Raw genomic sequence first — 26,076 nt, forward strand, 5'->3', positions numbered from 1 at the left:
CACCGGAAAAAACATCGAGAATATTTATATCAATAAGCGTTTCCGTGGAGATTCATCTGCCGCCCTGCTCCTGGTGAGTCGTGTCCATCTTTGCTCGTGTTTGTCTGAAGAAGCGAAGCTGCAAATGTTTCTGTCTGTGAACGCTGCTCACATCCAGCTCCTCCCTCAACCCCCCCCCCCCACACACACACTCCTCACCCCTCCCTCAACCCCCCCCCCCCCCCCACACTCCTCACCCCTCCCTCAACACCCCACCTTACTCCTCTGGATCGATCGGCCCCATGGGGCCACAGATGTAACCTCCTCTTTCATTAAGCCCTGGGGGGCCACACACACGCACACAGTTTAATTCACTTACAGCAGCTGATCTATTCATGACCCCCCCCCCACCCCCCCCCACACACACACACACACACTCGTGTGATGATGTTGCAGTTATTGGAAACTCTCGTCTTTGATCCTTGTGAATTTTCTCTCATCTTCATGTTTAAACTGATTCATGTTCACAATAAAAAACTGGAACTGAAAATGTTTGCCGTCACTTCAGCTGCTTTTATTTTGAAAGAACAGGAGCTGGTCAGTCAGTTCAGCTGCTTTTATTTTGACAGTTCGTTTTGAGACTGATTTAAAAATAACTATTTTTTGAAATGTTCACAAAACCATTAAAACAGAAAAAATTACAGCACAGATTCATTTGACATGTGAACGTTTGAACGTGTGAACCGGTGACATGTGAACGTGTGACAAGTGAACGTGTGACAAGTGAACGTGTGACATGTGAACGTGTGACATGTGAACATGTGAACGTGTGAACCGGTGACATGTGAACGTGTGACAAGTGAACGTGTGACAAGTGAACGTGTGAACATGTGAACGTGTGACATGTGAACATGTGAACGTGTGAACCGGTGACATGTGAACGTGTGACAAGTGAACGTGTGACATGTGAACATGTGAACGTGTGAACCGGTGACATGTGAACGTGTGAACCGCGGACATGTGAACATGTGAACGTGTGACATGTGAACATGTGAACGTGTGAACCGGTGACATGTGAACGTGTGAACTGGTGACATGTGAACCGGTGAACCGGTGACGTGTGAACTGGTGACATGTGAACGTGTGAACTGGTGACATGTGAACGTGTGAACTGGTGACATGTGAGCTTGTGAACCAGTGACATGTGAACGTTTGAACCGGTGACATGTGAACGTGTGAACCGGTGACATGTGAACGTGTGACATGTGAACGTGTGAACTGGTGACATGTGAACGTTTGAACTGGTGACATGTGAACCGGTGAACCGGTGACATGTGAACGTGTGACATGTGAACGTGTGAAATGTGAACGTGTGAACGTGTGAACGTGTGAAATGTGAACGTGTGAACGTGTGAACCGGTGACATGTGAACGTTTGAACCGGTGACGTGTGAACCGGTGACATGTGAACGTGTGAACCGGTGACATGTGAACGTGTGAACCGGTGACATGTGAACGTGTGAACGTGTGACATGTGAACGTGTGACATGTGAACGTGTGACCTGTGAACATGTGACATGTGAACGTGTGAACGTGTGACATGTGAACGTGTGACATGTGAACGTGTGAAACGGTGACATGTGAACATGTGACATGTGAACGTGTGAACGTGTGACATGTGAACGTGTGACATGTGAACGTGTGACATGTGACATGTGAACATGTGACATGTGAGCGTGTGAACCGGTGACATGTGAACGTGTGACATGTGAACGTTTGAACCGGTGACATGTGAACGTGTGACATGTGACATGTGAACATGTGACATGTGAGCGTGTGAACCGGTGACATGTGAACGTGTGACATGTGAACGTGTGAACCGGTGACATGTGAACCGGTGACATGTGAACCGGTGACATGTGAACGTGTGACATGTGAACGTGTGAACCGGTGACATGTGAACGTGTGACATGTGAACGTGTGAACGTGTGACATGTGAACGTGTGACATGTGAACGTGTGACATGTGAACGTGTGACATGTGACGTGTGAACGTGTGACATGTGAGCGTGTGACATGTGAACGTGTGACATGTGAACGTGTGACATGTGAGCGTGTGACATGTGAACCGGTGACATGTGAACGTGTGACATGTGAACGTGTGAACCGGTGACATGTGAACCGGTGACATGTGAACCGGTGACATGTGAACGTGTGACATGTGAACGTGTGAACCGGTGACATGTGAACGTGTGACATGTGAACGTGTGAACGTGTGACATGTGAACGTGTGACATGTGAACGTGTGACATGTGAACGTGTGACATGTGACGTGTGAACGTGTGACATGTGAGCGTGTGACATGTGAACGTGTGACATGTGAACGTGTGACATGTGAACGTGTGACATGTGAACCGGTGACATGTGAACCGGTGACATGTGAACCGGTGACATGTGAACCGGTGACATGTGAACGTGTGAACGTGACATGTGAACGTGTGACATGTGAACGTGTGAACCGGTGACATGTGAACGTGTGAACCGGTGACATGTGAACGTGTGAACGTGACATGTGAACGTGTGACATGTGAGCGTGTGACATGTGAACGTGTGACAGCCGGTGACATGTGAACGTGTGACATGTGAACGTGTGACATGTGAACGTGTGAACGTGACATGTGAGCGTGTGACATGTGAACGTGTGACATGTGAACATGTGAACATGTGAACATGTGAGCGTGTGACGTGTGAACGTGTGACATGTGAACGTGTGACATGTGAGCGTGTGACATGTGAGCGTGTGACATGTGAACGTGTGACATGTGAACATGTGAACATGTGAACGTGTGACATGTGAACATGTGAACGTGTGACAGCCGGTGACATGTGAACGTGTGACATGTGAACGTGTGACATGTGAACGTGTGAACGTGACATGTGAGCGTGTGACATGTGAACGTGTGACATGTGAACATGTGAACATGTGAACATGTGAGCGTGTGACGTGTGAACGTGTGACATGTGAACGTGTGACATGTGAGCGTGTGACATGTGAGCGTGTGACATGTGAACGTGTGACATGTGAACATGTGAACATGTGAACGTGTGACATGTGAACATGTGAACGTGTGAACCGGTGACATGTGAACGTGTGAACTGGTGACATGTGAACTGGTGACATGTGAACCGGTGAACCGGTGACGTGTGAACTGGTGACATGTGAACGTGTGAACTGGTGACATGTGAACGTGTGAACTGGTGACATGTGAGCTTGTGAACCAGTGACATGTGAACGTTTGAACCGGTGACATGTGAACGTGTGAACCGGTGACATGTGAACGTGTGACATGTGAACGTGTGAACTGGTGACATGTGAACGTTTGAACTGGTGACATGTGAACCGGTGAACCGGTGACATGTGAACGTGTGAAATGTGAACGTGTGAACGTGTGAACGTGTGAAATGTGAACGTGTGAACGTGTGAACCGGTGACATGTGAACGTTTGAACCGGTGACGTGTGAACCGGTGACATGTGAACGTGTGAACCGGTGACATGTGAACGTGTGAACCGGTGACATGTGAACGTGTGAACCGGTGACATGTGAACGGGTGAACGTGTGACATGTGAACGTGTGACATGTGAACGTGTGACCTGTGAACGTGTGACATGTGAACGTGTGAACGTGTGACATGTGAACGTGTGACATGTGAACGTGTGAAACGGTGACATGTGAACATGTGACATGTGAACGTGTGAACGTGTGACATGTGAACGTGTGACATGTGAACGTGTGACATGTGACATGTGAACATGTGACATGTGAGCGTGTGAACTGGTGACATGTGAACGTGTGACATGTGAACGTTTGAACCGGTGACATGTGAACGTGTGACATGTGACATGTGAACATGTGACATGTGAGCGTGTGAACCGGTGACATGTGAACGTGTGACATGTGAACGTGTGAACCGGTGACATGTGAACCGGTGACATGTGAACCGGTGACATGTGAACCGGTGACATGTGAACGTGTGACATGTGAACGTGTGAACCGGTGACATGTGAACGTGTGACATGTGAACGTGTGAACGTGTGACATGTGAACGTGTGACATGTGAACATGTGAACGTGTGAACCGGTGACATGTGAACGTGTGACATGTGAACGTGTGACATGTGAACGTGTGACATGTGAACGTGTGACATGTGAACGTGTGACATGTGAACGTGTGAACGTGACATGTGAGCGTGTGAACGTGACATGTGAACCGGTGACATGTGAACGTGTGAACGTGTGACATGTGAACGTGTGACATGTGAACGTGTGACATGTGAACATGTGACATGTGAACGTGTGAACGTGACATGTGAGCGTGTGAACGTGACATGTGAACCGGTGACATGTGAACGTGTGAACCGGTGACATGTGAACGTGTGACATGTGAGCGTGTGACATGTGAACGTGTGACATGTGAACGTGTGAACCTGACATGTGAACGTGTGACAGCCGGTGGAAATCTCTGTGTAGAGTGAAACGTGAGCTGTGATGTGACAGAGACACTTTGTTCTTCCTCTCGTGCAGAATGGAGATCAATAGAAGCCTGAGCTGGTTTAATGTCGCTCACTCGTCTGAATCGACTCGTGTGGATTGTCTCTGAACGCAGAGCGGAAACATTCATTGGCCATAAAACCTTTTCCCCGTCGTCTGTGTCCTTCCGTCTGTCCATTAGTGTCCAACCGGGACTCGTTGACCTGTCACAGTTCTTTCTGGACATCTTTCAGACGTGACCTCTCGTTCTCTGAATTTTTAAAGATGCTAAAACTCGACTCAATGACTCAAACTCAACATCATCAGTTTGGGAAATGAGAAAAGATTTGAAACAAACAGTTTCTAAATAAAAGTCATCTAGAGAAAATATATTAGTTTGAACGTGTCTGTGGTGAAACGTCCAGAGACATACGTACGTTTAATGACATGTACGCATCAAGTCGGTTTGTTTATCCTGTTCACGTTCTCTAAAATGAACCTGGCGCCTCCATAAGCTGTTATACGCTCATGTCCAGTAGGGGCAGTGCAGGTGCTGATACTCATCTGTGTTGTGGTTGATTTAAGTGCGTCACTGTCGCGACCTTTAGAGTTAGCCAGAAGCTGAGTCCTGTGATGCGCCCTCTAGTGGAATAATCTAGTAACACGTAATAAAATAACATATGCTCACAATTAATTTCATGTGTGCGAAATAAATATTTCTATTTATCATAACTCGGACTCCTCGTCTCTTCAGTCCTCGTTTCATTTGAGTTTTTAGTTTTTTTTCTTTCATTTAGTTTTGTGTCTTTGTTCCATGTGTGATTCTTTTATGTCTGAAGTTTCTTTGTTCGAGCTCCTGATGGTGAAGAGAAGTAAAAAGAGGCTTTGATCTATGACCTGCTGTGTGTGAGATCCAGGATCAGATCGTCTCACTGACACACTTAGACTCTGATGTCATTAACTTTGACCGAAACTGAATCTTTAACGTGATTATGTTCAGAGTGTTAGCGAAGCTGCAGGTTTGTTTTCACTGGAGCAGCTCTCACGTTACTGTCGGGCATTAGCTAACGTTAGCTGGTCTCTGGTGACGTTTGGGTTGTGTGTGTGTGTGTGAATGTTTGTGTGAGTCTCTGTGTGTGTGTGTGTGTCTTTGTGAATGTGTTTGTGTGTGTGTGTGTGTGTGTGAGAGTGTGTGTGTGTGTGAGAGTGTGTGTGTGTGTGTGTGTGTGAGAGTGTGTGTGTGTGAGAGTGTGTGTGTGAGAGTGTGTGTGTGTGAGAGTGTGTGTGTGTGTGTGTGTGTGTGTGTGAGAGTGTGTGTGTGTGAGAGTGTGTGTGTGTGTGTGTGTGTGTGTGTGTGTGTGAGGTAATCAGCAGTAAGTGCAGTGTGTCTCTGGACGGAGACGATCAGCCGCCTGTAGCCAATCAATAGAGCGATCAATACTGGGAATGGAGGGAGAGATATGTGTGTGTGTCTGTGTGTGTGTGAGTGTGTGTATTTTCCCGACTTCATTATGTAAAACATTGATATTGTGTTTGACTTTAAGTTGAACCCACATCTCAGATGATTCTGAGATGTGGGTTCAACTTCAGCTCACACACGCACACAAACGCACACGCTCACTTTCACTCACACTCACAGTCAAACCCTCACTCACACACACATTCACTCACACAAACACACACTGGAGTTAATGTGTCATCATGCAGTCTGAGCAGCTGTCGTCTGATTGGTCAGTTTGACTGAATCTGTCTCATAAATCCACGTTTAGAGATTCCGAGAAACTTTATTGATCGACAGTCCAATACAAACTGTGAGTGTGTGTGTCTGTGTGTCTGTGTGATCTGACCTGCTGTGAAAATCAATCTGCATTAACACACATCAGTTGTGTGCTTATCATTTGAATCCTCAGATTACAGAAGAGGTGTGTGCTCTTGTCCAGATGTCTTCGTGAGGACCAGTTCGAGTCTCTAACGGAGTGAGGACATTGTGTCCGGTGCTCACTTGGTGCCCTCTAGTGGACTGTTTGGGGACTAGGACTTGGTTTAAGGGTTAGAGTTAGTCCTTTAGTAGAGATGGTTAAGGTAAGGGGCTAGGGAACACATTATGCCAATGAGTGTCCTCACTAAGATAGAAGTACAAATGTGTGTGTGTAATAGGAAAGTTATGGATTACTTCCAGTTATTACTTCCTGTAATAATTAACTTCCTGTTCCTCATCAATACTCTGACAAACCACACGTTTGTATTTCTATCTCAGTGAGGACACTCATTGACACAAAACATTCTCTTGCCTCTTACCTTAACCTTAACCTTAACCAAACACTTAACCAAACACTTAACCTTAACCAAACACTTAACCAAACACTTAGCCCTAGCTCTGACCTAAACCCGATTCGAACCCTAGAAGTCTGAACCCTCAAACAGCACTAACCCTAACCCACAGGAACACAGTATATTGATCTGAGGAGAAACTTGAGTCAAAACCTTGGTCTCATCAACCAATCAAGGGTGACTGTCTCACATCATGTTGAGTCCACAGGTTATCGAGGAGGTTCCAGGTGTTTGAGGAGGCTCCAGGTGTTTTTAGGAGGCTCCAGGTTTTTTGGAGAAGGTTCCAGGTGTTTGAGGAGGTTCCAGGTGTTTGAGGAGGTTTCCTGTTGTGACACTGACCCCTGGTGTCCATCAGGGGGAATCACAGCAACATAAACATCAATTTGATGCAGAAACTTTGATTTTGAAACGACTTTTATTATTTGAACTAGTGAAAACATGAGAACTGAATCTCTGATGGACCAGGTCAAACCAGTTCTAGTCCAGTTTCAGTCAGACCTGCGGTTGTGGTCCGGGTCTTTGATGTGTTCAGTTTATACAAACAGATTCACATTTTTAAAATGATGATTCAACCCTTCTGTTTGTTAACTGATGATTTATTGATGAGTTTAAAACGTGGATCCGTCTCCCTGGATCAGCGACTTCACATTTTACTTCATTTCCAGGATTTGTTTAAAAAGTAGAATCAGTCTTTAAGTTTAATTTTTACAATAAATACAAATAAAAGCGTCACATGGTCTGAAGACGTCTCAACCTGATCGGCTCCACATTGTGTTCAAAACAGATAAATATTAAAAAATCTGAAATTGTCCTGAGCAGCAAAATGAAAACCACAAAGTGACGTCAGACCTCGAGCTGCCACTGCTGCGTCTGGGACGCGTCACAGATCGACATGGACACGTAACCCTTAGGTCCGGATGGCTCCGAGACCGAGAGACACTGTCCCACGGAGACCTGGTAGAGTCGGCTAGACTTCTACAGGAGAGAGAGAGAGGGCAGGGTTTATTAGAGACAAGTGTGTTTCTGTGTGTGTCTGTGTGTGTGTGTCTGTGTGTGTGTGTGTGTGTCTGTGTGTGTGTGTGTGTGTGTGTGTCTCTATCTGTGTGTGTGTGTGTGTGTGTGTGTGTGTGTGTGTGTGTGTGTGTGTGTGTCTATCTGTGTGTGTGTGTGTCTATCTGTATGTGTGTGTCTATCTGTGTGTGTGTGTGTGTGTGTCTGTGTGTGTGTGTGTGTGTGTGTGTGTGTGTCTGTGTGTGTGTGTGTGTGTGTGTGTCTGTGTGTGTGTCTGTCTCTGTGTGTGTGTGTGTGTGTGTGTGTGTGTGTGTGTCTATCTGTGTGTGTGTGTGTGTGTGTCTGTGTGTGTGTGTGTGTGTGTGTGTGTGTGTGTGTGTGTGTGTGTGTCTGTGTCTATCTGTGTGTGTGTGTGTGTGTGTGTGTGTGTGTGTGTGTCTATCTCTGTGTGTGTGTGTGTGTGTGTGTGTGTGTGTGTGTCTCACCCCCAGGCTCCACTGCTGTGATCCTCCTGATCCGTGACACTTCATCAGTCTTGGAGGATCAAAGGTTCTGATCTCTGACACGTCGAGACACAACAGCCCTGCGAGGATCAGCTGACTCTCCTCGTCATAGGTCCAGTCCTGAACATACATGATGAGGTCAGGGTCAAAGGTCACAGGTCAACCAGACCTGACAGGTTGGTTAACTCAGTTTCCAAAGTGTGTGATAGTTGTTGTGGTCGCCTCACCTGTTCAGGGTCGCGGGGGTCACATGGCCGAAGGACCACGGCTCCGCCCTTTTGACTGACTCGGCCCTGGGCCACTAGACAACGGCTGGTCGATAGGTTACGTAGCTGGAAGAGGGCATGTGATCAGTTTATGACTCATGTGATGGAGGATCAGTTTATGATGATGAAGACTCATATGATGGAGGATCAGTTTATGATGATGAAGACTCATGTGATGGAGGATCAGTTTATGATGATGCTGACTCATGTGATGGAGGATCAGTTTATGATGATGATGACTCATGTGATGGAGGATCAGTTTATGATGATGAAGACTCATATGATGGAGGATCAGTTTATGATGATGAAGACTCATGTGATGGAGGATCAGTTTATGATGATGAAGACTCATGTGATGGAGGATCAGTTTATGATGATGATGACTCATGTGATGGAGGATCAGTTTATGATGATGAAGACTCATGTGATGGAGGATCAGTTTATGATGATGATGACTCATGTGATGGAGGATCAGTTTATGATGATGAAGACTCATGTGATGGAGGATCAGTTTATGATGATGAAGACTCATGTGATGGAGGATCAGTTTATGATGATGAAGACTCATGTGATGGAGGATCAGTTTATGATGATGAAGACTCATGTGATGGAGGATCACACACGTGAGGACGGCTGGTCACGTACCCGTCCTCTCTGCAGGACCCGGGGACGCCTCAGACCTTTGTTGATGAACAGCGGCGGCTGCTGCTTGAGGCCGTTGGCGACAGCCGCCATCTCCGGGTACACCGTGTCCAGGTACCATCGGAACGAGTGACACTGCAGCCGCGCCCTCAACGCCACGCGCTCGCTGATGTCCCCGTAACTGCGCTCACGCAGCTCTGGACGTAGGGACAGATACTGCTCCTGCATGGACAACACGGAAACAGGAAGTGAGGTCAGAGGATAACGCAGCTGCTGATTGGATCCCAGCTCTGTGTGCTTACCTTGTACTCGTCCATCCATACATGCGCTAGCCGCAGAGAATTATGGGCCATGGTGTCCTGCCCCCCCGGGGAACCGTAGGGCCGCCGCTTCCTGAAGATGTGTCCGACTCTGGAGCAGGGGATGATGAGCAGCTGGCCGCCGCACATCCAGATCTGAGCCAACAGAAGAAACCGTTAGTCTGAGACTCTGTCCCTCACAAGCTGCTCCAGAGCTCGTCTGGTGTCAGCCGACGACTGATTGGACGAATGCAGATGTGACGTCAGCTGTCTGGCGCCCGCTCCGGACGCGGCCTTCAGGCTGAATGCTAAGCTAAGCTAACATGTTAACTGTTAACTCAGCTCTTACCCTGAAGGAGATTTCCAGGTTCTCTCCGCCCCAGATGTCCATGCCTGCATCATATTGTCCCAGCTCGTTGAAATACTTTCTGTTCATAGCGAATAAACCGCCAGCCATGGTGGGAGACCTGGGGGGGGGCATCAGAGGTTAGGTATAAATGAGCTGGTTAACTGTTCAATCAGCTGGTTATCAGCGTGTTACCTGATTGGTCCTGTGGTGCCCCCAGGCCCATTGAGCTCTGAGGGGGGGACGGGGTCCCACTTGAAGTGCAGCCCCCAGTTGAAGCCGCCCCTGACGACGGGCGAGGGCGAGTAGGCGAGCGTGTCGGACGAGATGATGTCGATGACGGGACAGACGACGGTGTGGGCGTCGCCCTGGATCGGGGCGAGCAGCGGCTGCAGCCACGCCTGGTTCACCTCACAGTGACTGTCCAGGAAGACCAGCACCTCCCCTGGACACAGACAGGAAGAGATGAAGGCTGGAGGACGTAGGAGGAGTTAGGATGTATAGAGTGAGGAGTTAGGACGTATAGAGTGAGGAGTTAGGATGTATAGAGTGAGGAGTTAGGATGTATAGAGTGAGGAGTTAGGACGTATAGAGTGAGGAGTTAGGACGTATAGAGTGAGGAGTTAGGACGTATAGAGTGAGGAGTTAGGATGTATAGTGTGAGGAGGTAGGACGTATAGAGTGAGGATGTAGGATGTATAGTGTGAGGAGGTAAGACGTATAGTGTGAGGAGGTAGGACGTATAGAGTGAGGAGTTAGGACGTATAGAGTGAGGAGTTAGGACGTATAGAGTGAGGAGTTAGGATGTATAGAGTGAGGAGTTAGGACGTATAGAGTGAGGAGTTAGGACGTATAGAGTGAGGAGTTAGGACGTATAGAGTGAGGAGTTAGGACGTATAGAGTGAGGAGTTAGGATGTATAGTGTGAGGAGGTAGGACGTATAGAGTGAGGATGTAGGATGTATAGTGTGAGGAGGTAGGACGTATAGAGTGAGGATGTAGGATGTATAGTGTGAGGAGTTAGGATGTATAGTGTGAGGATGTAGGATGTATAGAGTGAGGAGTTAGGACGTATAGAGTGAGGAGTTAGGACGTATAGTGTGAGGATGTAGGATGTATAGAGTGAGGATGTAGGATGTTGGTGTGAGGATGTAGGATATACAGTGTGAGGCGGTAGGATGTATAGTGTGAGGAGGTAGGATGTATAGAGTGAGGATGTAGGATGTTGGTGTGAGGATGTAGGATATACAGTGTGAGGCGGTAGGATGTATAGTGTGAGGATGTAGGATGTATAGAGTGAGGATGTAGGATGTTGGTGTGAGGATGTAGGATATACAGTGTGAGGCGGTAGGATGTATAGTGTGAGGATGTAGGATGTTGGTGTGAGGATGTAGGATGTATAGTGTGAGGATGTAGGATGTATAGAGTGAGGAGTTAGGATGTATAGAGTGAGGAGTTAGGACGTATAGTGTGAGGAGTTAGGACGTATAGAGTGAGGAGTTAGGACGTATAGAGTGAGGAGTTAGGACGTATAGAGTGAGGAGTTAGGACGTATAGAGTGAGGAGTTAGGACGTATAGAGTGAGGAGTTAGGACGTATAGAGTGAGGAGTTAGGATGTATAGAGTGAGGAGTTAGGACGTATAGAGTGAGGAGTTAGGACGTATAGAGTGAGGAGTTAGGATGTATAGAGTGAGGAGTTAGGACGTATAGAGTGAGGAGTTAGGATGTATAGAGTGAGGAGTTAGGACGTATAGAGTGAGGAGTTAGGACGTATAGTGTGAGGAGTTAGGACGTATAGAGTGAGGAGTTAGGATGTATAGAGTGAGGAGTTAGGACGTATAGAGTGAGGAGTTAGGACGTATAGAGTGAGGAGTTAGGACGTATAGAGTGAGGAGTTAGGACGTATAGAGTGAGGAGTTAGGACGTATAGAGTGAGGAGTTAGGACGTATAGAGTGAGGAGTTAGGACGTATAGAGTGAGGAGTTAGGACGTATAGAGTGAGGAGTTAGGACGTATAGTGTGAGGAGTTAGGACGTATAGAGTGAGGAGTTAGGACGTATAGAGTGAGGAGTTAGGACGTATAGAGTGAGGAGTTAGGACGTATAGAGTGAGGAGTTAGGACGTATAGAGTGAGGAGTTAGGACGTATAGAGTGAGGAGTTAGGATGTATAGAGTGAGGAGTTAGGACGTATAGAGTGAGGAGTTAGGACGTATAGAGTGAGGAGTTAGGATGTATAGAGTGAGGAGTTAGGACGTATAGAGTGAGGAGTTAGGATGTATAGAGTGAGGAGTTAGGACGTATAGAGTGAGGAGTTAGGACGTATAGTGTGAGGAGTTAGGACGTATAGAGTGAGGAGTTAGGATGTATAGAGTGAGGAGTTAGGACGTATAGAGTGAGGAGTTAGGACGTATAGAGTGAGGAGTTAGGACGTATAGAGTGAGGAGTTAGGACGTATATAGTGAGGAGTTAGGACGTATAGAGTGAGGAGTTAGGACGTATAGAGTGAGGAGTTAGGACGTATAGAGTGAGGAGTTAGGACGTATAGAGTGAGGAGTTAGGATGTATAGAGTGAGGAGTTAGGACGTATAGAGTGAGGAGTTAGGACGTATAGAGTGAGGAGTTAGGATGTATAGAGTGAGGAGTTAGGACGTATAGAGTGAGGAGTTAGGACGTATAGAGTGAGGAGTTAGGATGTATAGAGTGAGGAGTTAGGACGTATAGAGTGAGGAGTTAGGACGTATAGAGTGAGGAGTTAGGACGTATAGAGTGAGGAGTTAGGACGTATAGAGTGAGGAGTTAGGATGTATAGAGTGAGGAGTTAGGATGTATAGAGTGAGGAGTTAGGACGTATAGAGTGAGGAGTTAGGATGTATAGAGTGAGGAGTTAGGATGTATAGAGTGAGGAGTTAGGATGTATAGAGTGAGGAGTTAGGATGTATAGAGTGAGGAGTTAGGACGTATAGAGTGAGGAGTTAGGACGTATAGAGTGAGGAGTTAGGACGTATAGAGTGAGGAGTTAGGACGTATAGAGTGAGGAGTTAGGATGTATAGAGTGAGGAGTTAGGATGTATAGAGTGAGGAGTTAGGACGTATAGAGTGAGGAGTTAGGACGTATAGAGTGAGGAGTTAGGACGTACCAGTAGCATGAGAGGCTCCGATCATTCGTCCTCTGATGAGTCCTTCTCTCTTCTGGTTTCTCACCAGCTTCACTTTCCCCTGAAGCTCCTCCCTGACGTAACGATCCAAGTCGTTCTTCAGCTCATCTGAACAACAACACAAACATCGAGGTGGTTGTGTTAGAAAAGGTTGAAGGTTTATTGTGCAGATGCAGGAGGTGTGATGTGTTACCCAGCTCGCTGTGGTCGTCGACCAGGACGACCTCGTGCAGCAGGTCGGCCGGCGTCCGGTCCAACACGCTGTGAACCGTCCTCAACAGGGCGGAGAGCGCCTCGTTGAAGAAGCAGATCACTACGCTGGCCGAGGGGAGAGCCAGAGGATAAACCAGATCCCCACACCTGCAGAGTTGGATCAGGCCGAGTTGTGTTTTAACAAACTACATTTAGTCCTCCTCCATGAGACATGTATGAAGTAAACACCATGTATGTGGAATGTGATGCATTGGTTTGTCCAGCATTATTGTGTCTTATCAATCAATCAATCAAATTTCCGGCCATATTCACAGATCTTAACAATAAATACCCAAATAAACTAAGTGATCAGTGACACACACAGAGGCTGAGGGAACTGAACACATCAACACAACAACAGGATTCACTACATGAGAAGAACCAGTTTGTGTGTCAATGTTTAGAATGTAGAGTCTCACTGCTGGTCTCTGGTGTCGGGCAGATCTCGGTGGTGACCCAGTCGGGTGGAGATGAGGACATTGAAGGCGTGTCGGTGGTAACCAGTGTCCCTGACCTCCTGATCCGCCTCGTTAAATATCATCCCTGCAGGAAGACACAGCCGTCAGTTGACCTCAAGTCCCCAAAGACCACCCACAGCTAGCCAATCAGGCAGCACCTGACCACACCACAGCCTCTCACCCATCTCTGGCGACAGCTCCACTCCCTGATTGGCCGGCAGAAGATGATTCCTCGCCCTCCGCCCGCCAGGACCCCTGGTGATTGGCTGGCTGCGGTGCTGCAGAGGGGTCCTGCTGTCCCCAGGCTCCGCCCCCAGAGAGAAGTAGAGGAAGAGCAGGAAGGACCAAGTGGCTGAGGTGGCGAGACAGCCATAACAGAAGTACCGCAGCGTGACACTGGCCATGGTGGCCGAGCGAGCATCGCCTTACATCACGCTGCTGTGAGAGAGAGAGAGGATACGTGTTTGTTTCTCTATGACACTCGGTTGTGTTGTACAGTGGAAACAAACAGGAAGTAACAACTAAACACTTCTATCACACTTCAGATCTTCATGAATGGTTCACGTATAAAATCTTCACTGATGAACATTGTATAATAAGTCGAGATCAAAATGACGTCATATCGATCAATGGAAAGTAAAACCATCAACCCACTGAGGACTGGATTGAAAACCACACTGAAAATCCCAGTAACAAACTGAAACCACAGGCTGATCCCACTGGTGTGAATATCAATTCCTCATGTGACTCAGTGGGTGTGGCCTCTCGTGCCTGCATGTTCTCCTGACAACATCTGGACATGATGCTCCTGAGGAGTCAGAGGATGGAGTCCTGGGGGATCTCCTTCCAGACCTGGATCATCACCTCCTGGACAGTCCAGACCCTCCCAGGATCGGCCTCCTCAGACCATCACTGATCCACCAAACCGGTTATAAATGTTGTTCCAGCAGCTTCTCAGGACTCGTTCACACCTGTCACATGTGTGAACCTGCTCTCATCTGGGAGGAGAACGAGGCTCCAGTGGTGAACCTGCTGTGGACACAAACTGTGAGCACACAGATGGATGTGTCCTCCTGGAGGAGCTGGACTTCCTGTGCAGCCTGATGGAGCTGCAGGTTCCTCCTCATGCTACCAGTGGGACGAGGAGCAGGACACAGAACTAGATTCCATTAAAACCATGAAGTGAGTAAATTATATTCTGACAGAAGTATGTGGACACTTTGACGCATTTAGAGACAGAGAGAGAGACTCAGTTATAAGTCAAGTGATGTCAAAGACTCATAATAATAATGAAGAGGTCACTATTGTGTTAAAAGGTCAAAGGTTGGAACAGGTCTCAGCTGACTGTCTCATAAACTGGTTAATTCTTCTTCTTCATTTAAGTGTTTTAAAGACGTTGTAAAACCTGCTGACTCATCTTCTTTTCACCACTAACATGTTGAGTCAGCCTTTTCTTGTCTTCAGGTATTTTTCGCAGCAGCTCACTGACTGTAACTGATTCATTAACTTTAAGGTTAGGGTTCCCTAAGTTTAAGGGTTACCTTAACTCTGACTAGAATCTGAACCGACCTGTACATGTGTCGTTATCATAATGTTTAAGGTAAATCATCTTTCAAAATAAAATCCGTGATGTGTCAATAACATGTGCTATGATTTGGACTCAGTGGGTCACGTGGAGTTCAGCCGCAGCGATGCACTGCACAGACATGTGTTCACACGTCATCATCAGTGCTTCCTGTCTGAAAGAAGAACTTAGTGAGAGAAGCAGAGAAACAGAGAAACAGAGAAACAGAGAAGATCGTGTGCAAGCTCAATCGCGTCCGATAATGGAATCCGTTCCACAGCGATGATCGCTAGCTAAACTCAGGTGGAAGGTGTGAATAAAAAGTCTGATACCAGATGTGACACTCACGTCTCGTCGGCTCGGAGCTGTTTGCTCAGCGGCACTGTGGCAGCTGACTGAACTCCGTCAGGTCGCGGGTGTTATCCGCTGTTCTGGCCGTAGCTGCTAATGCTAATGTTTACCGTCAGTGTATCGTCTGTTGAGCTGCAGCACAGACGCCATCAGACACGACACTTCCGCTCAAGACTTTCAAAATAAGATACACCACATGAAGACAGGTACAATAAAAACAACAACCAGGGACGACCCCAGAGCAATAATAAAACCAACGTGTGTAGAAACACTAACTGTTAATCTGTCAGAGCTGAACCACGTGAACAGTTTATTAAGAGATGATCAGATTAACCTCTGACGTCATGTGGTTCAGGCACGTCTCCAGAAATAAAACAAAAAAATCTCAGATTCAAACACTCACATCTTGTGCCGATGACGTCATTTGCAGTGAGAGTCTGTGTCGGAGTGATCGTTGAATCGAGTCCCGCCCACACACTCTCGACCAATCCTGAATCAGTCTCAGCCTTCAATCATGACGTCTGTTTTTATCATTAAATAACTGATCCAAACCAAACTGTTGAGAAACTTGAACAAACATCAGAGATGAGAACGAGCTGAAACGACAGAAACATCTGTACATGGTCCAGGTCCCATCTGCTGACCTGGAGGAGGAGGTTAATGAGCTGGACAGAAACATCTGTACATGGTCCATGTCCCATCTGCTAACCTGGAGGAGGAGGTTAATGAGCTGGACAGAAACATCTGTACATGGTCCAGGTCCCATCTGCTAACCTGGAGGAGGAGGTTAATGAGCTGGACAGAAACATCTGTACATGGTCCATGTCCCATCTGCTAACCTGGAGGAGGAGGTTAATGAGCTGGACAGAAACATCTGTACATGGTCCAGGTCCCATCTGCTAACCTGGAGGAGGAGGTTACTGAGCTGGACAGAAACATCTGTACATGGTCCAGGTCCCATCTGCTAACCTGGAGGAGGAGGTTACTGAGCTGGACAGAAACATCTGTACATGGTCCATGTCCCATCTGCTAACCTGGAGGAGGAGGTTAATGAGCTGGACAGAAACATCTGTACATGGTCCAGGTCCCATCTGCTAACCTGGAGGAGGAGGTTAATGAGCTGGACAGAAACATCTGTACATGGTCCATGTCCCATCTGCTAACCTGGAGGAGGAGGTTAATGAGCTGGACAGAAACATCTGTACATGGTCCAGGTCCCATCTGCTAACCTGGAGGAGGAGGTTACTGAGCTGGACAGAAACATCTGTACATGGTCCATGTCCCATCTGCTAACCTGGAGGAGGAGGTTAATGAGCTGGACAGAAACATCTGTACATGGTCCAGGTCCCATCTGCTAACCTGGAGGAGGAGGTTAATGAGCTGGACAGAAACATCTGTACATGGTCCAGGTCCCATCTGCTAACCTGGAGGAGGAGGTTAATGAGCTGGACAGAGACATCTGTACATGGTCCAGGTCCCATCTGCTAACCTGGAGGAGGAGGTTACTGAGACGCCATCTATCTTTATGATCTCTGCTGATGTGTCTGCACAGATGATTTGTGTCTTTTCACAGGCCGTCACAACATCACGTGAACACACACACACACTGTCTCACAATCACACATACACACACACACACTGTCTCACAATCACACATACACACACACACACTGTCTCACACACACACACACTCCGGTTAATACTCAGATCCGTTTCTATTTTCTTCATCGTTCCCTCCGACCCGGAACTGTTCCGAGAGAGAGGGGGGGTGGGGTGGAGAGGTATAGAAATAGACAGAGCCCCCCCCTCTCTCCCTCTCTCCCTCTCTCTCTCTCCCTCTCTCTCTCTCTCTCTCTCCCTCTCCCTCTCTCTCTCTCTCTCCCTCTCTCTCTCTCTCTGCACAGATCCGGTCACAACAACAGATCTGAAGCTCAACATGTCTCTGCAGCCGTCTCCCTGTGTCATAGACTGTGGGACCGGGTGAGGACACACTGTGACGTCATGTGTTTTTGTCATCATGTATTTAGATAGAGAGCAGGCCTGTGTGTGTCTGTGTGTGTGTGTGTGTGTGTGTGTGCTACCTCTGGTCTTGGATGCTCCTCTGTAAACAAACCCTCCCTATTTGAGACAAGCGGCTGTGATTGGTCCGATCTGTTTACTAACAGTGTTGAATCTGTGTGATGCAGGTACACGAAGATTGGTTACGCTGGAAACACAGCGCCGCAGTTCATCATGCCGTCATGTAAGAACCACGCAGTCTCACAGGTGTTGCTCATATGTCATATCTGTCATGTATGTTTACATGACAGATATGGTTACTATTGTGTTAAAAGGTCAAAGGTTGGAACAGGTCTCAGCTGACTGTCTCATAAACTGGTTAATTCTTCTTCATTTAAACACAACGACTCAAGTATTTTAAAGACGTTGTAAAACCTGCTGATTCATCTTTTTTTCGGCACTAACATGTTGAGTCAGCTTTTTCTCTACTTCAGGTATTTTGTGTAGCAGCTCACTGACTGTAATGGATTGATTAGGTTGAGGGTTCGGGTTCCTTAACTCGATGCCTGTGTGTATGTGGGTTCAGGCATCGCCATCAAAGAGTCGGCCAGCATCGGAGAACAGGCCCAGAGGAGACTTGTACGAGGAGTGGACGACCTGGACTTCTACATTGGAGACGAGGCCGTAGACAAACCCAACTATGATACAAAGGTTCAAGAAGCCTTCCATCGTTTAATCTTCTGCTCCCATGTTCTCCTTCTGTCTCAGGTTGTCTTCTGCTCTTATATTCTGTTTAGTGGCCGATCCGTCATGGGATGGTGGAAGACTGGGATCTGATGGAGAAGTTTATGGAGCAGGTCATCTTCAAGTACCTTCGAGCAGAACCTGAGGACCACAGTTTCCTCATGGTGGGTACATTGTTAAGGAGAGTGTGTTGTTCTACTCGTAGGTTCCACAGGTGCTGCAGGAGGTTGTTATTAAGGAGGAAGTAGAGATCCTTGAGGTGGTCCAGTCAGATGATTGAACAGGTTCCAGGTGTCCACTGGGAGATTAGAGACGTCCTTGAGGGGGATCCAGATGTTGGGAGGGTTTGGAGGAGGTTGTATCAACCCTGGATCAGGTTTAGAGGGTTTAAGTTCCTTTGTTTGTTTGTTTGTGTGTGTGTGTGTGTAGACAGAGCCTCCTCTCAACACTCCAGAGAACAGAGAGTACCTGGCTGAGATCATGTTTGAGACCTTCAACATACCTGGACTCTACATCGCTGTACAGGTGAATACACGTGTTGTCGACCACAATAATAGTCACATGACAGATTTCCCAGGTAGATGTCAGAAGGGTCCTTGAAAGGGACCTTGAGGTGCTTGAGGAGGCTCCAGGCAGTGTAATGAGTGTGTCCTCCTGTCAGGCAGTGCTCGCGTTAGCAGCGTCCTGGACGTCCCGGCAGGTCGGACCGAGGACTCTGACCGGCATCGTCATCGACAGCGGAGATGGAGTCACACACACCATCCCTGTGGTCAGACACCACCTCATTTGAATTGTACTGGCTGTTGTTTCGAGCGTCTCTGCTCACTGATTGGTTGCTCTGGCTGTGACAGGCTGAGGGCTTCGTGATTGGCAGCTGTATAAAACAAGTCCCCATCGCAGGGCGGGACATTACCTTCTTCATCCAGCAGCTGCTCAGAGACAGAGAGCTGGGGATTCCCCCGGAGCAGTCGCTGGAGACCGCCAAGGCCGTCAAGGTGAGCTCCTCCTCTTCATCAGCTGCTCCTCCTCAAAGAGAGGCTTGAACGCTCAATGTGTCTCACTGGGTTACTCCCCTGCACACTGGCAGCACCTAGTGGCCAGAGGGAAATATTTGAGTTTTCTGTCCGTCTGTGTCATTGTTGTGAATTTGAACACAATATCTCAAAAACACATTGAAGGAATTTCTTGAACTTTGGCAGAAATGTTCAGGTGAACTCAAAGATGACTGAAACTGGGGTGTTAGGGTTAGTGGTGGAGAAATACAACCGCAGGGCAGTAATTCTAGTTGTGTGCATTGTGTGTGTCTGTGTGTAGGAGCGGTACTGTTACATCTGTCCAGACATTGTGAAGGAGTTCACTAAGTACGACTGTGACCCGGGGAAATGGATCAAACAGTTCCATGGAGTAAATGCCGTCAGTCGGACCCCCTTCCACATCGACGTGGGCTACGAACGCTTCCTGGGCCCAGAGATCTTCTTCCACCCGGAGGTAACTCAATGGTTTCAGAGAAAAACTGAAATGGTCCAAGTGACTTCATCAATGAGCTGATCATGTGGAAGGAGGCAGCTGGTTTCCACACACTCATACAGTTCAGCCGAAGTTCATGTTTGTGTTGTAATCAATTGATAAAGTGAAAGAGAATGTTATTGTGTGTCCTGCAGTTTGCTAACCCAGACTTCATGCAGCCCATCTCTGATGTCGTGGATGAGGTCATTCAGAGTTGTCCAATCGATGTGAGGAGGCCGCTCTATAAGGTACCACAGATATGTTGTTGTTTTCAGAGGTCTCACTCTGCAGACAACTTTGAACCCCAAATGTTTTGAACTAAAAGTGTGACTGTTTCAGAACATCGTGTTGTCCGGAGGATCCACCATGTTCAGAGACTTCGGCCGGCGGCTGCAGAGAGACCTGAAGAGGGTGGTTGATGCCCGACTGAGACTGAGTGAAGAGCTGAGTGGAGGACGGATAAAGGTCAGAGCACAGAGACTCAAACCAACAACAGCTCTTTCATCCTTCATGTAAAAATCTTTAAATCTAAAGTCAAACATTCAAAACAAACATGAACGAACCAGTTGTAAAGACTCGCTCCAACATGGCCTGTATGACAGATGTAGTTCTGTGGCCCAGGCTCCTCCCCTGATGATGTCCTCTGACAGTGGGACATCACCTGCTGTAGGAAAACGTGTTGTGAACCTATGAACCCTCTTGATTTGATGATTGTTGGAAGTTTCTCCTCTTGACTCTGCTGATGACTCATCGACTCCCTGATCATTTTAATTTGCAGCCGAAGCCGATGGAGATTCAGGTGGTGACACATCACCTGCAGCGTTACGCCGTCTGGTTTGGAGGCTCCATGTTGGCATCCACGGTAACCACACCCACACAATCACACACACCAATGTATTGGTTCACAGGATCCTCAGTGACTTCCTGATCCAGTTCTGCATTTAACCCTGACACCATGAAGGCCCTCGCAAAGACAGATAAACAAGAGCTCACACACGTCTCACACTATATACAGCCGTGGCCAAAAGTTTTGAGAATGGCACAAATCTTCATTTTCACAAAGTCTGCTGCATCAGTTTTTATGATGACAATAATTTGCATACACTCCAGAATGTTATGAAGAGTGATCAGATGAATTGCAATTAATTGCAAAGTCACACTTTGCAACACGAGTGAACTTTATCTCCAAAAAACCATTTCCACTGCATATCAGCCCTGCCACAAAAGGACCAGCTGACATCAGGTCAGTGATTCTCTTGTTAACACAGGGGAGAGTGTTGACCGGGACAAGTCTGGAGATCACTCTGTCATCCTGATTGAGACAGAATAGCAGACTGGAAGCTTTAATCGGAGTGTGGTGCTTGAAATCATTGTTCTTCCTCTGTTAACCATGGTTACCTGCAAGGACACACGTGCAGTCACCATTGTTTTGCACAAAAAGGGCTTCATAGGGAAGGATATTGCTGATAGTAAGATTGCACCTAAATCTACCATTTATGGATCATCAAGAACTTCACGGACAGAGGTTCAATTGTTGTGAAGAAGGCGTCAGGGCGCCCAAGAAAGTCCAGCCAGTGCCAGGAACATCTCCTAAAGTTGATCCAGCTGTGGGATCGGGGCTCCACTAGTGCAGAGGTTGCTCAGGAATGACAGCAGGCAGGTGTGAGTGCATCTGCATCCGTCCTGTGTCGTGCCAATAGTAAAGCATCCTGAGACCATTCATCTGTGGGGTTGCTTCTCAGCCAAGGGAGTGGGCTCACTGACAATTTTGCCTAAGAACACAGCCATGATTAAGAATGGTACCAAAACATCCTCTGAGAACCACTTCTCCCAACCATCCAAGAACAGTTTGGTGACGCACAAGGCCTTTTCCAGCAGGATGGAGCACCTTGCCTTAAGGCAAAAGTGATAACTAAGAGGCTCGGGGAACAAAACATCAACATTTTGGGTCCATGGCCAGGAAGCTCCCCAGATCTTAATCACATTGAGAACGTGTGGTCAATCCTCAAGAGGCAGGTGGACAAACAAAAACCCACAAATTCTGACAAACTCCAAGCATCAATTATGAAGGATGAGCTGCCGTCAGTCAGGATGTGGCCCAGAAGTTAATTGACAGCATGCCAGGGCGAATTGCAGAGGTCTTGAAAAAGAAGGGTCAACACTGCAAATATCGACTCTTTGCATGAACTCAATGTAATTGTCAATAAAATCTTTTGACACTTATGAAATGCCTGTAATTATACTTCAGTATACCATAGTAACATCTGATAAAAAGATCTAAAAACACTGAGGCAACACACTTTGTGAAAACCAATACTTGTGTCATTCTCAAAACTTTTGGCCACGGCTGTACAGTCTATGGTCTCACATGGTTAAAACGCTCAACTTATGTGTTTGTTGATATTTGTTGTTTTGTGTGTATTTATTGTTTGTGTCTGCAGCCAGAGTTTTTCCAGGCGTGTCACTCGAAAAAGGACTACGATGAGATTGGACCGAGCATCTGTCGACACAACCCTGTGTTCGGCATCATGTCCTGAAGCCGTGTGCTAGCGTGTTAGCCCATTAGCTCTTAACAGCCTTATGGCCTTTGAACCTACAGCCAATTAGCTAGCCAGCCTGTTAGCCTGTTAGCCTGCTGCCCTTGTCACCTGCCATCTGTTAGACACCAGTCACTGAGCTGTTAGCATCCCGGTCCCTTGCCCCATCATGTTTCAGTCCACTAGGCTACCAGACTGTTAGCATACTAGCTCAGCCTCAGCAGGCACATGGAGGTCTGGAGCAGGTGAAGCACACACAGTTAGAAATCAGGGAAAGCAAAGTTTCCAGTCTTCACTCAGAGCTGACACCATCTGTTGCAGGTTCAAGTCCAGACTCTGAAACTGTTCCTTCACAAAGTCAAAGAAAGGATCTGTTTTCATGTTTCTGACGTAAAGACGTTCGTCTCTTCACTCGTCTCTTGCGTAGATGTCCTCCAGCTCAGTCCCTGTGTTAGCATGTTAGCATGTCAGTGAGGACACTCCAGGTACATCTGTGACTTTTGATGGCAGAGCAGCAGATGTTGTTCTGTTTCCTCACATACGTCATAAAGAAGTGTTCTGTTTAACTGATTTGGTTTATTTTGAGTATGATTAACTTCCAGAAGTGACTTAATCACAAACTGTTAGTAACTGTGTGTGTGTGTGTGTGTGTGTGTTTGTGTGTGTGTTGATGAATCCTAAATGACTGCAGTCAGTGTGTCAATATTCATAGAAAACAGTGGAACAGGTCATAACTTCAGTAGCACTGTCAGCAGGAGCGTGGTGCATTCAGGAAATACAGAATGTGTTTTTATCATAGGCTGTATATATAAGGTTTTTATTCATCATTACAGCTTCTGTACTTGTGGGATTTCATTGTGTCTTTATTTGAGTTGTTTCATTACAACATACAGATATTTGTACTTGTACTTGTCAGGACTTACTTTGAAGTTGTTGGTACTTACTCTGGACATTTGATGCTTTACTGACTTGGGACTAATCGTCACTCAGGACTTCACGACTCCAGATTGTTGGGCTCAGGTATTTGCACCTGATAAATGTGTTGATCAACACACTGTGATCAGGTGACTTGTGGTTTGGACAGCCAGCGAGCGTAGAAAGGAGCCGACAGAGATTTAGCTTTATGATGACGTCCACATGTTAATGATCTGTAGATGGATACTGAGCAACTGTCAATAAACACTCCACCTCCAACATTACAGCTTCCAGGTAGTGACACAAATATAACGTAGACAACAAGGAAGTATTCTGCACCTTTCATTGGTCAGTGCTCCTCAGGGACAAGTTGACCAGGTGTCCCAGCTCACAGGTACAGGGGACAACGCCAGCAGGAAGGGACGTCCACAGGAACCACAGCGTCACCATCAGACACTGGACGCCCTTCAGCAGCAGAGCTTCAACTGCAGCTCATATGTCTTTACATAGTTTACCATAAATAACAGAAGTTTTGCTATGATGTCACTTTACTTTGTGTTTTTATTGTCAAACGAGTCAGATGAAGATTTTCTACCTGGTTCACATCGTCCTGTGCCTTTTGCTCAGTGTGTGTGTTTGAGAGACAGAGATATGGAATGATCTAAGTAGTATTATATACTCACATAAATGCCACTACTATACAGTATGAAACCGAGCATCTTCCACTCCTGCAAATATTTCTAAATATAAAACCTTTTTACAACAAATTGAAAGGATTCAGTCAACAGAAACTCAGGAGGACTCTCATTTTGAAACCAGGTCTAGAGTACTCTTTGCTGGGTCAGATGAGGAGGCGTTGTGTTTGTGTCTGTCTCGCCTCCTGGTCGTCCACTGCTCCTCCTCCTCCCAGCTCCTCCTCCCCTCCACTTCCTGGAGAACTCCTTCTCATCGCGGCCTGGTCTGGCACTCCTCCTTATTGACAACATCTCTGCTTTCTATTGGCTGGATCGCTGCGAGGGCGGGGCCAGCTTTGCCAAGCAGGAGGACAAGCTCAGCAAATGTTCTGAGCTGCTGGGCCGACTGCTCAGGTGGATATCCATCCATGAAGGTTCCTGGTCCATTAGAGGGTTCTAGTGGTTCAATAGGTGGATTCAATGATTACTTTGGAGGTTTTAGTGGATTTATTGTACAATCAGTTCAGCAGGTGGAAAAAACTCTAGCATTTTCCCAGTGACTGCAAAGGAAGTTCTACGGTTCTAATGTTTCTGGTCATCGTTCATGTAATTGTTTGGGTTTTGTGGCCTAATAAGAATTTTGAGAGATCATCTAGGATGCGTTTGGTTCCTGTGGTTATTGTGAGGGCTCTAGTCGACAATGAGGGGTTATAGAGGTCCTACTTTTGAGGGTCTCAGGACTGAAAGAAATTGAAGGAACTGTGAGAAAATTTAGTTTTTCTAAATTCATAATTTGAGCTGGTTGATGAAGCCGACGTTTATTGGTTCTTAAAGAACCACACAGAACTGAAGAACCTGTAAACCTGTCAAAGCTTTGAGTCAGTTCCATCTGTGGTTCTTTCTCTCAGGGATTACAGAATCACTGTCTTGGCCACCTGCCACGCCCTCAGGAGGAGCCACAGGGGAACCTCCTCGGACTCCCACCGACCATACCTCTGTCGCCCCTGGCAAAGACTGGTGACCCACCGGCTGCTGTGCAGGCGACAGGAGGCGCCGAACAACGGGTCCGCCGCAGCAGGGAGCAGCGAGGAGCAGGGGAGGCGACAGGTCTTCACTGTCCACTGCACCTCCCGTGGGACCAGGGCTCCAAGGAGCAGCTCCTTCTACGTGACGGACGGAGGAGTGGAGTTCACCTGAAACTCTCCTTTCTCTCATGAGAGGAGTTCAGAAAGGTTTGTAGAGAAGCAGGAGTTGTTCGGATTTCCTTCTCCGTTGAACTGAACCTGTTTACTGAACCTGGGACTCAGAACAAGATAAGAGAGTAATAAAGAAAATACTTGACACTTGTTTCTGTTCTGGAAGGGTCCAGAGGTCCTTACTATGGATCTAGATTGTGAATGAGGCTCTAATCTAGGAGGTTCTCGAGATTGTAATGTGAATTCCTGTGCTCATTTGGAGACTCTACTGAGGAGGATCTACAGGTCATATAAAAACGTCCCTGATGTGGAAGACATGGATGTTCCAGTGGAGCCTCCAGGTATCTATGTTCTCATAGAAAGGATCATCCAAGGATTATCAGGAGGTTCTGAGGAGGCCCAGGTGCATTTTATGGACCTTCAATGTTCCACAGTGTTGTTTTGTGGTAATGAAGGTTCTAACAATTCTGAACACTCTCTATTATTCAATAAAGATATAATGATATTTGATGACTGTATTATTATGATTTTTTTTATATATATTTAAATTTGTGTTATTTTATTTGGAGAGGACAGATGGAGAGGGGGGAGACATGCTGCACCCGCTACGGGGGAGGCCTAGCCTCGATGGGGGGGCAGCTCTACCAGGGGAGCTGCTGCCCTCTACCTATTATTTAATAAATGATATTGGATGACTGTGTTTAATAAAGATGGAGCTATAATCATGATTTAATGATTATATATTTAACTTTAAATAAAACCCTTTGGTGGTGATGTGGTCCCTGAGGAACACCTCCAGCGGCAGCAGTCCGGATCCTGGA

General features: G+C 47.0%; 2 protein-coding genes across 7 annotated transcripts; one reads left to right on the forward strand and one right to left on the reverse strand.

The window, feature by feature from the left end:
* Positions 1 to 7,233: 7,233 nt before the first annotated feature.
* On the reverse strand, positions 7,234 to 25,068 carry galnt11 (UDP-N-acetyl-alpha-D-galactosamine:polypeptide N-acetylgalactosaminyltransferase 11 (GalNAc-T11)). 4 transcript variants are annotated; one of them, XM_053412506.1, is made up of 12 exons: positions 23,415 to 25,068; positions 13,952 to 14,208; positions 13,732 to 13,855; positions 13,254 to 13,420; positions 13,043 to 13,168; positions 10,100 to 10,349; positions 9,908 to 10,025; positions 9,562 to 9,714; positions 9,263 to 9,481; positions 8,579 to 8,683; positions 8,334 to 8,471; positions 7,234 to 7,812 (listed from the first exon to the last, which is right to left on the reverse strand). In XM_053412506.1, the coding sequence occupies exons 2-12, from the start codon at positions 14,172 to 14,174 to the stop codon at positions 7,681 to 7,683; spliced, it is 1,755 nt and encodes a 584-aa protein (XP_053268481.1). In that variant the 5' UTR covers positions 14,175 to 14,208; positions 23,415 to 25,068; the 3' UTR covers positions 7,234 to 7,680. The 4 variants fall into 4 exon arrangements, with proteins under 4 accessions (XP_053268481.1, XP_053268478.1, XP_053268480.1 ...); XM_053412503.1 differs by lacking the exon at positions 23,415 to 25,068 and adding an exon at positions 16,089 to 18,252; XM_053412505.1 differs by lacking the exon at positions 23,415 to 25,068 and adding an exon at positions 15,667 to 16,042.
* LOC128425736 (actin-related protein 3B) lies at positions 16,231 to 25,763 on the forward strand. Of its 3 annotated transcripts, none has more exons than XM_053412499.1 (12): positions 16,231 to 17,665; positions 17,872 to 17,927; positions 18,270 to 18,394; positions 18,481 to 18,591; positions 18,857 to 18,952; positions 19,089 to 19,196; positions 19,279 to 19,422; positions 19,742 to 19,915; positions 20,089 to 20,181; positions 20,273 to 20,398; positions 20,712 to 20,795; positions 24,968 to 25,763. In XM_053412499.1, the coding sequence occupies exons 1-12, from the start codon at positions 17,151 to 17,153 to the stop codon at positions 25,274 to 25,276; spliced, it is 1,941 nt and encodes a 646-aa protein (XP_053268474.1). In that variant the 5' UTR covers positions 16,231 to 17,150; the 3' UTR covers positions 25,277 to 25,763. The 3 variants fall into 3 exon arrangements, with proteins under 3 accessions (XP_053268474.1, XP_053268476.1, XP_053268475.1); XM_053412500.1 differs by lacking the exon at positions 24,968 to 25,763 and adding an exon at positions 22,375 to 24,434 and having other exon boundaries at positions 16,233 to 17,665; XM_053412501.1 differs by having other exon boundaries at positions 18,270 to 18,591.
* Positions 25,764 to 26,076: the final 313 nt, after the last annotated feature.

This window comes from Pleuronectes platessa, chromosome 20 (genome assembly GCF_947347685.1).
Source record: "Pleuronectes platessa chromosome 20, fPlePla1.1, whole genome shotgun sequence".
Taxonomy (NCBI): domain Eukaryota; kingdom Metazoa; phylum Chordata; class Actinopteri; order Pleuronectiformes; family Pleuronectidae; genus Pleuronectes; species Pleuronectes platessa.

Excerpts from the sequence above, each read along its gene's own strand:
- galnt11 (XM_053412506.1), bottom strand. The coding sequence starts at position 14,174 with ATGGCCAGTGTCACGCTGCGGTACTTCTGTTATGGCTGTCTCGCCACC. Across the intron at positions 9,715-9,907 it reads ACCTGGAAATCTCCTTCAGG|ATCTGGATGTGCGGCGGCCA; the intron begins GTAAGAGCTGAG and ends CTGTTGGCTCAG. Across the intron at positions 8,472-8,578 it reads ACCCCCGCGACCCTGAACAG|GACTGGACCTATGACGAGGA; the intron begins GTGAGGCGACCA and ends ATGTATGTTCAG.
- LOC128425736 (XM_053412499.1), top strand. The coding sequence starts at position 17,151 with ATGGTCCAGGTCCCATCTGCTAACCTGGAGGAGGAGGTTACTGAGACG. Across the intron at positions 18,592-18,856 it reads AGGACCACAGTTTCCTCATG|ACAGAGCCTCCTCTCAACAC; the intron begins GTGGGTACATTG and ends GTGTGTGTGTAG. Across the intron at positions 19,916-20,088 it reads AGATCTTCTTCCACCCGGAG|TTTGCTAACCCAGACTTCAT; the intron begins GTAACTCAATGG and ends TGTGTCCTGCAG.